The 14,554-nt window shown below is 54.2% G+C and overlaps 1 protein-coding gene across 2 annotated transcripts in view; it reads right to left on the bottom strand.

Annotated features, from left to right (window-relative positions):
* The window catches only part of SHROOM4 (shroom family member 4), a 61,504-nt gene extending 59,116 nt beyond the window's left edge, over positions 1–2,388 (bottom strand). For both annotated transcript variants that reach the window (XR_004647017.1, XM_034780698.1), the window contains exon 1: positions 2,196–2,388. Coding sequence is in view for 1 of the 2 variants with exons in the window: in XM_034780698.1 (XP_034636589.1) it covers positions 2,196–2,333 (138 nt within the window). In the remaining variant the exon portion in view is untranslated. The remainder of the gene's footprint in view (positions 1–2,195) is intronic.
* Between the last annotated feature and the right edge of the window lie 12,166 nt (positions 2,389–14,554).

The following is a 14,554-nucleotide window of genomic DNA, read 5'->3' as shown; positions in this document are numbered from 1 at the left end:
GGGGGGCTCTGCATTTTAATTTAATTTTAAATGAAGCTTCTTAAACATTTTAAAAACCTTATTTACTTTACATACAACAGTAGTTTAGTTATATATTATAGAAAGAGACCTTCTAAAAAAATTTAAATGTATTACTGGCATGCGAAACCTTAAATTAGATTGAATAAATGAAGACTTGGCACACCATTTCTGAAAGGTTGCCGACCCCTGTGTTAGACCTTCCTCTGAGAAACTGAAAAGCCCCTTATTAAATAGTTGTGCCCCACGTAAGTACCTGTAGACTGTGATCAGCTCCCCCCCCCGCTTCTTTGTTAAGCTACCTTGATTGAGCTCCTTGCATCTCTCACTATAAGGCAGGTTCTCTAATCCTTTTCTAATCTCTGACCCTTATCTAATTTAACTGGAATTGTGGGCACCAGAAGTGGCCACAGTTCCAGCAGCGGGTGCACCAGTGCCAAATACAGGGGTGCAATAACCTCCCTGCTCCTAATGGAGATTTCCCTGTTTATGCATCCAAGGATCACAATAGGCCTTTTAGCCACAGCATCACACTGGGAACTCACATTCAGCTGATTATCCACCTCAACCCCACATCTTTTTCAGAATCAAAAGTTAGGCACATGGAGAGGAGGACCCACAATAACGGAGAATAGGGATGGAGAGGAGGACCAACAATAATGGAGAATAGGGTGAGTAACAGAGACCCCTGTTCCCTCCAAGCAGCTAAAATCTAGAGGAGGAAAAGAGAGAGAGAGAGTCCCTTCTCCACTTCAGCAGCTAAAGCAGCTCAGCTTCAAACACTGACTAGCCAGAGGCGCTCATCAAAGGACAAAGCCCCCAAGCAACAACCAGAGATGAGTTCCTCATTCCTAGGCATGGGTGGCAGGGAGCCACCGCACCGTGGCCTTCTGCATCCACTCCTGTGCTCTTCCCCACTTGCCTCTGGTAAACTGTTCAAGCCCCAGGGAGCTAGACAGCAGACTGCATGAGACACAGCCATTGGTAACCATCTCCATGCCTTGCAATGGCTCGCAGAGGACGGAGAGGAGGGGTTCGTCTCTTTTAGCTCTTCCTCCTCCCGTGCCAGACACACACTGCTCCCAGCGCAGCTTGTTTTAAAATCTATCGCTCATCCAAATTCTGGCCTTGACAGGAGCTCAGACCTGGATCTTCAAGGCACCCACCCCACCTCCTGCTCCTTTCTTCCCGCAAAGGCTCCGAAAGGAGAAAACACTCTGGGTTTTGAATTTTTTTGCCCTGTTAACAGGGTGAAGCGCAGCCCGGTGCCAGCTACTCAACCCCAGGAAACCTTAGCCAACCTCAGTGTCCCTAGTCCTCCGGCCAGCCCACCCCGCTCTGCAGAGCCCCTGGCACAGCTCTCCTATGCGGGCGAGCTGAGCCAGGGACAGACATGAGTGGAGGGGCGGCCTGAGGCCAGCCTGCAGGGGGTCCTGGCTACGGGCTGCCACAGCCAGCCGAGGGGGATGGGAAGCCGCGCACCGCTTCTGAAGGGTGACGACTCTCTTCCCCGCTCCCCCAGAGCACAGACCCAGCGTGGGGAGGGCAGAGGGTCCGCCTGGCCCACCCCCAGCGCCGGGGGCTCCTGCCTGCCGTTCAGCGCCTCCCTGGGCGCTCGGACTGGGCTGCTCCCCGCGCCACCAACACTACATCAAGTGGGGAGCAGCCACTAGCCTTTCCCGGGCCGCCCCCAGCCGCAGCTACCTGGAGACCCGCCTCTAGCGCAGCGCGGGCCGGGGTAGCTTTCCTCCTTCCCCGGCCTGTCTGATCGCCCCGGAGAGCGCTACCGTCCCGAGCCTCCTCTTGGCGCCCCGCTCTCCAGGGCGACCCCGCGTGTTCATGTCCCCAGCCCCGGCCAAGCTCCCTGCGCCCTCCCGCTTGGAGCCCGGCCCCGCTACAGCCCGCGCTCCCGGGCCGGCCAGGGCACCCCGGCGGCGCCTCCGGCGAACAAAGCGGGGAAAGGGCCGCGGCTCCTGGCGCAACCAGCTCCCAGCCCGTCGCGGCGGGACCCCTCCGGCCCCCACCCCGGGTTCGCTGCCGAGCCGCTTTTCCGCCCCTCAGACAAAAGTTTCCAGCAGGCGCGGCCCGACTCCGGCTCCTTCCAGCGGGACGAGGCCCCCCCGGCACCTCTCGGGCTCAGAGCGCCCCCTGCCGGCCACGCCCCGGCCGCCTCTTACCTTGGAGACGATGAGGGGCTCCCCGTGCTCCAGCCCCCCCTTGAGGGTGAAGCCCCAGGGTGCGCCCCCCTGCAGCTGCACATGCACGTACTGGAAGGAGACCAACCGGCTCTCGGTGCGCTCCTCCGGCGGCTCCATGGCCGCTAACGCCGCGGCCCCCCGCGCCACATCCCCCGGCCAGCTCGGGCTCCCGCGGCAGGAGGAGGAAATGACACCGAGCAGCCAGCAACGTGACGGAGGTGGGGGCCGAGCGGGGGCTGGGGCAGCCCCGGGGGCCGGCCAATGAGGCGCGGCCGGGGTGGGGCGCGGGGCTGGCCCCGGCCTCAGTATTACAATCTCCGCTTGCGGGCGTGGACTGGGGTGTATTTACATAGGGAGCTTGAGCACACGTGTGATGTGTGTGAGTGCATGGCCATGTGTACATGTGGCTATATGTCCCTGGGCACGTGGGTACCTCCTTATTCACACTGAGGTGTGTGGGTACGGCTGTCTAGGGATGTATACTGCAGGATGCATCTGCGTCTGCACATTCTCACGTGTGTTTGTATGTAGGTACCCTTGTGTGTGTGTAAATCAGCCTTGCACAACTCATGAAACATTAACAGCTCAGATGGCTAATCCCCCTGTCCCGCCTTTCTCAGGAGAACTGCCCATAACCAGAAAAACAACAAGGAGTCTGGTGGCACCTTAAAGACTAACAGATTTATTTGGGCATAAGCTTTCGTGAGTAAAAACCTCACTTCTTCGGATGCAACATTCTGCAGATACAGACTAACACGGCTACCCCCTGATACTTCATAACCAGAAAGCCACTGATATTTTACTCCTCAGAACAATTCCTGGCCCTCTCCAGTGCCCCATGGGCTGCACCCAGCTTCGTAAGGAGAGAGCCTGCGTCTCAGGGACACTTGGCACGTACCTATAATGCTGTGCCTGGGTGAGTAGAAGTTTGACAGGTGACTGTGTGTACCACCATGGTGATATATGTGTGTGGATATATAGGAATGCCTGCAGGTGTGTTCTTGGAAAACCAATCTCTGCCTCATACGCAGTCCAGTCTCCACCTCTGGGAAGCAAGTTCAGTCATTGTTCAGTGAATAGGGCAGGCAGGGGCAGAAGGGGCTCAAGAGACCTGGGGATGGCTAATCCTGGCTCTGCCACTGACTTACTGTGTGCCCTTGGGTAAGTCATATCACCTCTCTGTGCCCTGTTTTCCCTCCCCCCTTCTCATTAGATTGCAAACACTGCAAGGCAGCGCCTGTCTCTGGCCAGGAATGACGTCCTGGCCCCAGGGAGAGCTTTGATGGGGCCAAGATTCCTCCCCACATGTCTGCAGTGCTTTGCACAATGGAGCCCTCACCCTGATTGGGGTCTCGTCTAAGTGCTACTGGAATGCAAATAATGACTCAATCCCAGCTGCCAGCCTGGCCGCCCGCACGGTTTTGCAATGGCATGTTCACTGTCTTGCTCAGAACGTCCTGCATGCGCATGTCCCAGCTGGCCATGAGCACGCAGTGAAACAGAACCAGCTGTTGAAAGAGGCAACACCTCATCTGCAAGCTGCCTTTCTGCTGTGGTATTTTAAACATGGCTCTCACCTTGCAATGCTGGGTATTTTTGCTTCTTGGTCAATTTTTAATCGGTGAGTTTCAAAAACAAATCCTGACTGGAGAAGGAAATAAACCTGCCCAGATCCCCTAGACTGGCCATGCTGCACCAAACCTCCTTCATGCTCCTCTGATCCTGGGCCAGCCAGCATAAATTAGCTACTTACATACCCAGCCCCCATTCCCATAGTACCTGCCCTCCCTACTACCAAGGATTTACTCTCCCACATCCCTGTGAAGTGAAGCAGGGCCATTGTCTTCACTGTACAGCTAGGCGATTTGCCCACAGGCATACAGGGTGCCTGTGACAGCATGGAGCTGATCCCAGGTCACTCAACTCACAGACAAGGGCTCTAACCACTGGACCATCCTTCCTCTCTGACATTAGTGCTGCCTCAGGGGCCAATGACCCTATGCTGTTGCCATAGCTACCGGGACCTGTTGCCTGGCCTTTCTGCTATTTCTTTTCAATTAAGTTTATCATTTTTGTGAGCTAGGATCAGATGTGCCCCTGAACAGGCCACCCTGAAAATCACTGGGTTGTCCCCCCACAGTTTAACTCTCTGCTGTTGGCTGCACGGTGCTTCACCTCAACCCTGCCTGGAGTCGCTCTCAGGACACACCAAGCAATTGCCTCATCCTGGGGCTGTCAGGGCAGCTGGAGCAGCCTGAAAACTTTCCACCCTTCCTCCCGAGATGGAGTGAATCCACTTTGCCCTGGGCAACAGGCTGCAAAGGAGCCAGAGGGGTGACCCATACACTAGCAAAGCTGCCATGGGCACCAGGCCTGAGCATCTCCAGCTGGACTCTCTGGGGATGTGCTGGCCCCTTCCCTGGGGTGGGGTGTGGGGGAACCCCCCAAGCCAGCAATCATCTCACTTTCCCCAGAGCACGGGATCCTAGCACGTGGCTCTGCTTTGGTTTCAGGCCTGAGTGACTGGCAGGCAGGAAAGCTCCCGCAGTGGCCATAGCCTTTCCCAAAGGCAGAGGAAGACGCGGGGGAGTAGGGAAAGTGCTGGGGGAGGTCACGCTGCACGGTAACGTTTTCAAGGTGGCACATTCAGGGGCAGATCTGCTCCTCGCTTCAGTTCAATACCCAGGGGGATCCCGGCACAAAGGAGACATCGCCAGCTCAAGCACACTCCATGCCCGCCCCAGAAGTATGTACTTCCAATCCCTCTGAGGTGGTTGATCCACCTTCCTGCATCCTTCGTGTTCAAATTAGCAGGGGGTTGGCCGACTGAAAGCATGTGACAGGTCCCTGCCCTTACCTCACTGAGACGCACATGCCAGCAGGGGAAGAGCAGCGCTGTGGGGCCACTCATGGGCTGAAAGCCATGGGGACAGGATGGAGCAGGTCCCAGCACATTCATTAGGTGAATTGGGATCAAGCCACACCCTCTATCTGCCAGACCACACCCCCGGGGCATAGAGTGCCAATTTACCATGCTGTGCACTAGCACAGGAACATGGCCAATGATGTATTGGACGCACTGAAGGTCCATCTCCGTCTCTTGGCTGTGACAGTGGCAAATGCTAGGCCCTTAGCAGAAGCTGGAAATGCCTGTGATAAATCTTCGGGGTCGAAATTCCTTCCTGAGCCCATCAGAGGATCAGGGCATGCCCAGAAGCATGAAGATTGAGAGCCTTTGTAACAGTTGTCCTAGCAAGGTGCTGCTGTCATTCACAGGAATATAGGAATTGCCAGGCTGGATCAGACCCGAGGGTCATCTGGCCCAGTATCCACAGTGCCTGAGTACCAGTACCAGATGCCTGAGAGGAAGGTCTGAACCCCCCACAGTAGCATATGAGGGATAATCTACCCTCCATGTAAGGTATGAGAGCCCTGTGATAGCAGATCTGCCCGTGACAGTAGGTCTCATCCTAGTCTCATGAAGACTGGCTTAAACCTGAAGCATGAGGATTAATACCAGATCAACGTCTACGGCCAAATTTTCTGCTGGTTTAAGGTCATTGAGGTCAATAGAGTTTCACCAGCAAAGGATTTAAACCCTAATCAATCACTGTCTATCTCAGGGGTTGCTCTAGTGCCCATAGCATCTGAACACTGCCCAGGTAAATCAGATCTGTCTGGCAAGGTCTCAAGTGGAATGTGGTGCTATCCAGCAGTAGCAGGTTCCACAGATGAATTCTACTAGTATTTCCTCTCTGATTCTAGGATTCCTTTGATTCTAAGCCACTGTCACCTTTTCATTTTGCCAGCTGCTCCTTTGTACATTGTGGGATGGGGGTAAATAGCAGCACCCAGCTCGCTTTTGTTATGCCATTTATTAGTGCATATATGGGTCTCTCAGACTTCATTCATAAATAATAATCCTTTGCCTTTCTCTCAGCCCTCCCAACAGAGCATCTCAGAGCACAGCCCACAGGGGCGGCTCTAGCTTTTTTGCCACCCCAAGCACGGCAGGCAGGCTGCCTTCGGCGGCATGCCAGTGGGAGGTCCCCGGTCCCGCGGATTCGGTGGCATGCCTGCGGGAGGTCCGCTGGTCCTGTGACTTCGGCATACCCGCCGCCGAATTGCCGCCGAATCCGTGAGACCGGTGGACCACCCACAGGCAAGCCGCCGAAGGGACCGGCAGGGCACCCCCCATGGCTTGACGCCCCAGGCACGCGCTTGGAGCACTGGTGCCTGGAGCCACCACTGACAGCCCAGACATTAGTTCCTTTATCCTCACAGCACCCATATGCAGGAGGTCAGTGTCATTATCCCCATTTTTTAAATGGGGAAACTGAGGCACGGAGCGGTGCCTCAAGCCACACAGTGAGTCAGTAGCAGAGCCAGGGTCCTGCCCCCGTCTGTTGCTCTTACTCATTTCCTTTCCAGGTTAAATAGGCCAAGGCTTTGAAAACCTCTCCTCATGCAAAAAGGGGCCCAGCCACATGTGCTACCATTAAGCAGATTCATTGCCCTTCTCTGGTCCATTTCTGTGTTCCCCATCTTCAGGGTAGTTGGGTGTGCATGGCTACACAGAGTGCCCCCTACTGGCTAGTGGGTGCTGTTGTCTCCCCTAGTGCCCCTGGCCAGGTCACTGCATTGTTATTAACACTCAGGCCTGTCTGGGTGGTTCTCATAATCTCGGCCAAACCATGGGGAAGTGATGAAACCGTGTTTCTCTTCTGATGCTCCTTGGGCTGACGTGCCAGACTTAGGCTGAGGGGGATACATGGGAGACAACAGGGAAAAACTGATCTGGTCCTGCAGTCATGCTGCTTTGGGGTGTCTCGCTGTTAGCTCTCGCTAATTATGCAATACCAGGCCTGTTTGGTGCTGGGACAGGAGGCCATTGGGAAATCCCCAGCTGCTGCAGGACATGGTGTGAGTGACTCAACAGGGGTGCTCCTCCCTCTGAGTCAGGCCTGAACCCACCACCCAGCTGAGTGCTGGGAGAGGCTGTCTGTCAGGGGATACCAAAATCACGACCTGTCCACGTATGGTCATTCCAGACCCCAGGATGCTTTTCACAGAGCGACCTGCCAGCCCAGGTCTCCTGGCCAGTCTGATCATTCTCTACAACTTCTGCAGTTGCACCAAAACTCAGATTCTTTATCCTGGTCCTGCCCCACTGCATGGTGTTGCCGTCAGACCGCTAATGCCTATCACACGAACATGGCCCCTAGGAGAGGGGCCCCAGCCTGCCAGCCAGCCGTGTGTGGGGTTAACTCCCAGCAGGAGGTTCAGAGACCCAGCGGAGAGGAGCCCCCCATGCTGGCCCAGTCAAGTGCAGCTGGGCCTGCAAGGCTCAGGCCCGTAGAAGGTGGCTGGGCCATGCTCGTGAGAGGAGCGGCAGGGATGTTCTCCACAGATGCGTATTTACCTGCAGGGAGGCCAAGGACAATTCTTGTCTAGTGACAGGGAGTTCGGGGATGTAGGTCCGGCTCCTGTGCACACCCTGTCTCCGCTCTCCTGGGCCTCCCAGACAATTTTGGCAGCCCAGTGGAGCAGAGGGGTCATGGCTGCGGAGGGAGAGACCGCAGCTCTCAGGTAACAGGCCAGTCCCATTGATGAGCAGGGCAAAGGCCTGGACCTGGATCCGGCACAGTGTGGCACCTAGGGACATCTGATGAGCTGCTGTCCCATCTGGAGCTTGTTCGGGCTACAGTGTTTACGTCCTCAGAGTGACAAACTGCTGTCCAGACACCATAGTGTCTGGCTTCACGGGCAGACCAGCTACCGCAGTTGTTGCTTTGCCCTGTTGGATGCTGTTTGTTACAGATGGCAAAGCTGCAGGATGGGGATGAGGCTAGAGATTCTGCTGCTTTGTGTCCTCTGGCTGGAGGAGGATGCTGTACAGAAACCAGAAGCTGCCAGAGAGTCATTCTCAGTAGTATGGACCACTGACCTCTGGGCCAAAGGCTTCTGTCTGTTCAAACAAATGCCCCACATGTCTTCTGGGCATGAGAGTGGAGGCCTGCTGAGCACAGGGGCTGGAGGAGAGCTGTGTTGTTTCAGTGACTTGGCCTCCCTTACTGTCTTTCTGTCTCATGAGCCTCCTGTCCACCCCTCCAGTTCCCCACCTCCACCTCTCCCCAATTCCTCCTGCTCCTGCTGTGTTTTTAAAATAACTCGTCTACAGCCCCCAGCATGTCATGGGGTTTCTGTGCTGTGACAGCTGGCATCTTGCTGGAGACAACACTCACTCCAACTCTGAAAACACAGGCCCCAGCCACTTGAGTCTGAGCAGAATCTCCTTGGGTGCTAACAGGATAGGGCCTATGACACACAGCTGGGCAGTTCCACATACACAATGACCAGTGCAATGCAGTGCTCTCATGCACAGAAGTTGTGGCTGGGTCAGAGGTTTAATAATTCTCTGGAAGTATGCAGAGACAGCTGCACAGAGCCACTGCATCATGCCGAGTACCATACAGCCGTCATGAGGTCCAGCTCCAACCTCACATCCACATGTCATGTCCACCTTGGGACAGGAGGAAACTGAGGCTTTTTAGAAAGCTGCATTCATGTCTCAGATGCCCCGTGTCCTGCAGTGTGATCAGCCCAGCTTGGCAAAAGCTGTGGCCAGTGAATGAGGAACTTAAACACAGCTCCCTCAGGTGATGACAGCCCATGACTGCGGGGCCCTTCCCACCCCACCCACAGACACTGCAAGCCCTGATCTGACTAGCTCAGCCATCAAAGCAAACCTCACCCAGCTCCTGCAGCAGGCTCTGATCTCTGCTCAGGAATAAAGGTGACTTTGTTTTAGGACCTAGCTCTCCAAGGAACAATCCTGACTTCAGTGCAGCTCACTAGCTTGGGCCCAGGACTCCTTGTGTGAAGGTCCTGAACCTTTTCACCCTCCACCATCTCTGCTCTTGGCTGACTCTTCCTACTAGTCCTTTGATTGCCTTGCCACATGACAGACTTGAATCAAGGGCCAGAGATAAAAGTTAGTCCTTTGTGCACAGTATTTTGAAACCCAGGGGATTGTGGCAGTTCTCAGAGACTCAGTGTTGAAACCAACCGACTTCCAGCTGGTAAAGGCTACGTCTGCAGCTGCATGTACAAAGGGCCAACAGGTTCCTCTCCCTCTCCCCTCACTTGCAGAGACAACATTGTGCTCCCTGCACTTTTGAAGACAACTGGAGTCAAAAGACATCTCGCTTCTATGCATCACCAGCAGGCTGCAGCCCAGGATCTCAAGGCATCTTAGCCAAGCTCTGATGTGCCAGGTGGACAAATGCACATCAGCAGCGATCGCACCCGCACTGGTCCCTGTGTCTCTGTTCGCTGCCCATGTCTGTATAAAGGTCTGGGAGCTATCTTAGGAAGTTCCCCATTCAAGTCCATCCATGGCAAGGAACGTTGCATCCTGTGGAATACTGATTAGAGGGCTGGAGGGCTTGACTGATGGGAAATATCAAACTAATCACATGGGCCAGTTGAACCCCTGTGGAACTGCCCAGACTTTTAGGCATCTGCAAGCTGCAGTCAACACATCCTGTAGCAGCAATACATGAAGATCTGTATGCTAAGGCCAAGAAGATGTCCTTCCAGGGTATATTGGATGGATGAGCGACACTGGCCCAGGGCATCCCCAGGCCACTCCACAGCCTGATGAGCTCACTGGGATGAGGCCTGCTCTTGTTGCTCTGAAATGGCATTGTGGCATGTGAAGTGCCAACCCCAAGAGGGAATTCTGGAATGGGAGCACCATGCAGTCTAGGATGGCGCAGAGCCGGGAGTGGGGCAGACTGCAACTGTTCCATCAGGCAGTGGATGGCCGTTGTGTTCCATCTCAAAGCTGCATGGCCTGGGGGAATCACCCTGACCCCATCTCCGCCGTTCCCACTTCTCTAGCTCAGCTGAGGACTTTTGAATGCACTTTATCAAAATGTCTGCCATACACTGCAAGTCTTGTTTATCGCTTTCCTGTTCAGAGGCTTTAGGAAGCTGTAAACTGACATTGGCTTCCTTTACCAACTTTTCCCTCAGCACAAGTACATCTTTGCTTGGTACTGTAGGGCTGCTCCGTGGGACAGGTTTCTTATTCTAGGGCTGTCAGGCTTATTATTGCAGGGCTGCTCGTGGGGTGGGTTTGTTATTGTAGGGCTGCAGGGGAAGGCAGGTTTGTTATTGTAGGACTCCTCATGGGGCAGGTATGTTATTGTAGGGTTGCCAGGTGTGTTGTTGTAGGGCTGCTCCGTGGGGCAGGTTTCTTACTATAGGGCTGCAGAGGAAGGCAGGCATGTTATTGTAGGGTTGCCAGGTTTGTTATTGTAGGGCTGCTCTGTGGGGCAGGTTTCTTACTGTAGGGCTGCAGGGGAAGGCAGGTGTGTTTATAACTTTTCTTGACCTGCTGCTCACAAACAGGGAAGAACTAGTAGGGGAAGCAAAAGTGGATGGGAACCTGGGAGGCAGTGACCATGAGATGGTCGAGTTCAGGATCCTGACACAAGGAAGAAAGGAGAGCAGCAGAATATGGACCCTGGACTTCAGAAAAGCAGACTTTAACTCCCTCAGGGAACAGATGGGCAGGATCCCCTGGGAGAATAACATGAAGGGCAAAGGAGTCCAGGAGAGCTGGCTGTATTTTAAAGAATCCTTATTGAGGTTGCAGGAACAAACCATCCCGATGTGTAGAAAGAATAGTAAATATGGCAGGCGACCAGCTTGGCTAAACAGTGAAATCCTTGCTGATCTTAAATGCAAAAAAGAGGCTTATAAGAAGTGGAAGATTGGACAAATGACCAGGGAGGAGTATAAAAATATTGCTCAGGCGTGCAGGAGTGAAATCAGGAAGGCCAAATCACACTTGGAGTTGCAGTTAGCAAGAGATGTTAAGAGTAACAAGAAGGGTTTCTTCAGGTATGTTAGCAACAAGAAGAAAATCAAGGAAAGTGTGGGCCCCTTACTGAATGAGGGAGGCAACCTAGTGACCGAGGATGTGGAAAAAGCTAATGTACTCAATTATTTTTTTGCCTCTGTCTTCACGCACAAGGTCAGCTCCCAGATTGCTGCACTGGGCAGTACAGCATGGGGAGAAGGTGACCAGCCCTCTGTGGAGAAAGAAGTGGTTCGGGACTATTTAGAAAAACTGGACGTGCACAAGTCCATGGGGCCGGATGCGCTGCATCCGAGGGTGCTAAAGGAGTTGGCGGGTGAGATTGCAGAGCCATTAGCCATTATTTTTGAAAACTCATGGCGATCGGGGGAGGTCCCAGATGACTGGAAAAAGGCTAATGTAGTGCCCATCTTTAAAAAAGGGAAGAAGGAGGATCCGGGGAACTACAGGCCAGTCAGCCTCAGCTCAGTCCCTGGAAAAATTATGGAGCAGGTCCTCAAGGAATCAATTATGAAACATTTAGAGGAGAGGAAAGTGATCAGGAACAGTCAGCATGGATTCACGAAGGGGAAGTCGTGCCTGACTAACCTAATTGCCTTCTATGATGAGATAACTGGCTCTGTGGATGAGGGGAAAGCAGTGGATGTGTTATTTCTTGACTTTAGCAAAGCTTTTGATACTGTCTCCCACAGTATTCTTGCCACCAAGTTAAAGAAGTATGGGCTGGATGAATGGACTGTAAGGTGGATAGAAAGCTGGCTAGATCGTCGGGCTCAACGGGTAGTGATCAATGGCTCCATGTCTAGTTGGCAGCCGGTTTCAAGCGGAGTGCCCCAAGGGTCGGTCCTGGGGCCGGTTTTGTTTAATATCTTTATTAATGATCTGGAGGATGGTGTGGACTGCACTCTCAGCAAGTTTGCAGATGACACTAAACTAGGAGGCGTGGTAGATACACTAGAGGGTAGGGATCGGATACAGAGGGACCTAGACAAATTAGAGGATTGGGCAGAAAAAAACCTGATGAGGTTCAACAAGGACAAGTGCAGAGTCCTGCACTTAGGACGGAAGAATCCCATGCACTGCTACAGACTAGGGACCGAATGGCTAGGTAGCAGTTCTGCTGAAAAGGACCTAGGGGTCACAGTGGACGAGAAGCTGGATATGAGTCAACAGTGTGCTCTTGTTGCCAAGAAGGCTAACGGCATTTTGGGCTGTATAAGTAGGGGCATTGCCAGCAGATCGAGGAACGTGATCGTTCCCCTTTATTCGACATTGGTGAGGCCTCATCTGGAATACTGTGTCCAGTTTTGGGCCCCACACTACAAGAAGGATGTGGAAAAATTGGAAAGAGTCCAGCGGAGGGCAACAAAAATGATTAGGGGTCTGGAGCACATGCCTTATGAGGAGAGGCTGAGAGAACTGGGATTGTTTAGTCTCCAGAAGAGAAGAATGAGGGGGGATTTGATAGCAGCCTTCAACTACCTGAAGGGGGGTTCCAAAGAGGATGGAGCTCGGCTGTTCTCAGTGGTGGCAGATGACAGAACAAGGAGCAATGGTCTCAAGTTGCAGTGGGGGAGGTCCAGGTTGGATATCAGGAAAAACTATTTCACTAGGAGGGTGGTGAAACACTGGAATGCGTTACCTAGGGAGGTGGTGGAGTCTCCTTCCTTGGAGGTTTTTAAGGCCCGGCTTGACAAAGCCCTGGCTGGGATGATTTAGCTGGGACTTGGTCCTGCTTTGAGCAGGGGGTTGGACTAGATGACCTCTTGAGGTCCCTTCCAACTCTGATATTCTATGATTCTATGATTCTATGATTCTATGTTGTTGTCAGGCCACCAGGTTTGTCACCATAGGGCTGCCCGGGAAGGTGGGTTTGTTACTGTAGGGTTGTTGAATCCTTCTTGCCATGGGCTCTGAACTCTCCCTGAGGTCCTTTCCTGGTCCTTTTTGGGGATGCCTCTGGCACAAAGCTCTGGTTTCCCTGCCCATCCTGCTAATCTCTGGAGCCTGCTTCAAGGAGAGCAGAGCATGCAGCCTAGCAGGCAGGGGCCACAGCACAGAGCCCAAGGTTTGGCTGTCCGACACCAAACCCTCCGGGGCATTGTAGGGTACCACTGTCCAGGGGAGCAAATTCCTGGCACCTTCAGCATCTTCCCAGCCCCATGTGCTCCTGGGAGACGCATGTGTCCTGCCTGCTCTGTTAATTATCCCCCTGCTTCCCAGTTGGACTTTCCCCGGGTTTGCAAAGGATCAACAACAAGGGCAGTTTTAGAACTGCTCCCAGTTGGTCCTAGACACTAATTAATAACTATGCACTGCCCAGCCAGGGGTGACAGCGCCCCCAGCTCCCTGCCCCACTGCCTGTCAAGCAGGAGAGAAGAGGCCAGGGGCTCCCACATGGAACCCCTTGGCCCCACTAGCACCACTGTCACACACACACACCCCATTAACTGCCAGCCACCTGCAGAGCCCTCCCCAGGTCATGAGACCAGGCTAATCATTAACTCACCAGGGAGTCCAGGTGCTGCCAGCTTTCCGGCCACAAGGCCCAGCCCAGCCCCGGGGGATTGCCCTGGTCTATTGCATGGCTGCCCTGCCCTTGCCATGCTCCAGCCAATGAGTGCCAGCACATGGCAGGAGCAGGTAATGTGGCCAGTAACCCCAAGGGACAGGGAGAGGCTGTGGGCGAGCTTTGCCTCTGTTAAACATTTGTACCCCGAGCAGCAGGCAATCCCACTGAGAGGGAGAGGCTGGCAGTACGGTTCCCCGGCGAGTACGTTGGGGCTGCGTGAATTCCCTCAAATAGCTCCGCCAATTCACCTCAGTGCTGGCCCATAGCAGCCACCTACCACAGCCAGGGGCTTTCCCCCACCCCCGGCTCAGTCAATTCCCCTCAATCCCTACCTGCAGCCCCCTGCTATCCCTATCCCAGCCCTGGGCTCCCCTGCCGTCCCCCTTCACCCCCTCCCCTCTGTCAATCCCAAACTGCAGCCTCCTGCTATCCCCCAGGCCTGTGCTCCCCCCAAACCATCTCTGACAATTCACCCTCAATCCCAACCTGCAGCCCCCTCATCCCAATAGCCCAGCCCTGGGCTCCCCCGCAGCTCTGTCAATGACCCTCAATCCCAACCCACAACCCCCTGCTTTGCATCCTCACACAGCTCTGTCCATGTGCCTTTGCAGCATCTCGGTTATTCTAGGGGTCTCCCTGCCCAAAGCTCTGCCAAAGTCACCTCTCTCCCACTCACAGGACGGGGAGTCCTCAGGAGCTGGCATTATTAGGGCTCAGACCCAACCAACCATGAAACACAGTGTCCGCCCGTTGGGGACACCAAACACTCCCATATAACAAAGGGCTCCAGGGACCTGGTGTTTGGCATCACCATGTTCTAGTGACAGAGGCCAGTGCCCCAGGGCCCCGATTCCCTTGGGCTCCATGTACACATAC

The sequence above is a fragment of the Trachemys scripta genome, chromosome 9 (assembly GCF_013100865.1).
Source record: "Trachemys scripta elegans isolate TJP31775 chromosome 9, CAS_Tse_1.0, whole genome shotgun sequence".
Classification (NCBI taxonomy): domain Eukaryota; kingdom Metazoa; phylum Chordata; order Testudines; family Emydidae; genus Trachemys; species Trachemys scripta.
The sequence above is the reverse complement of the archived record's forward strand: the minus strand, read 5'-3'. Positions and strand labels throughout refer to the sequence as shown.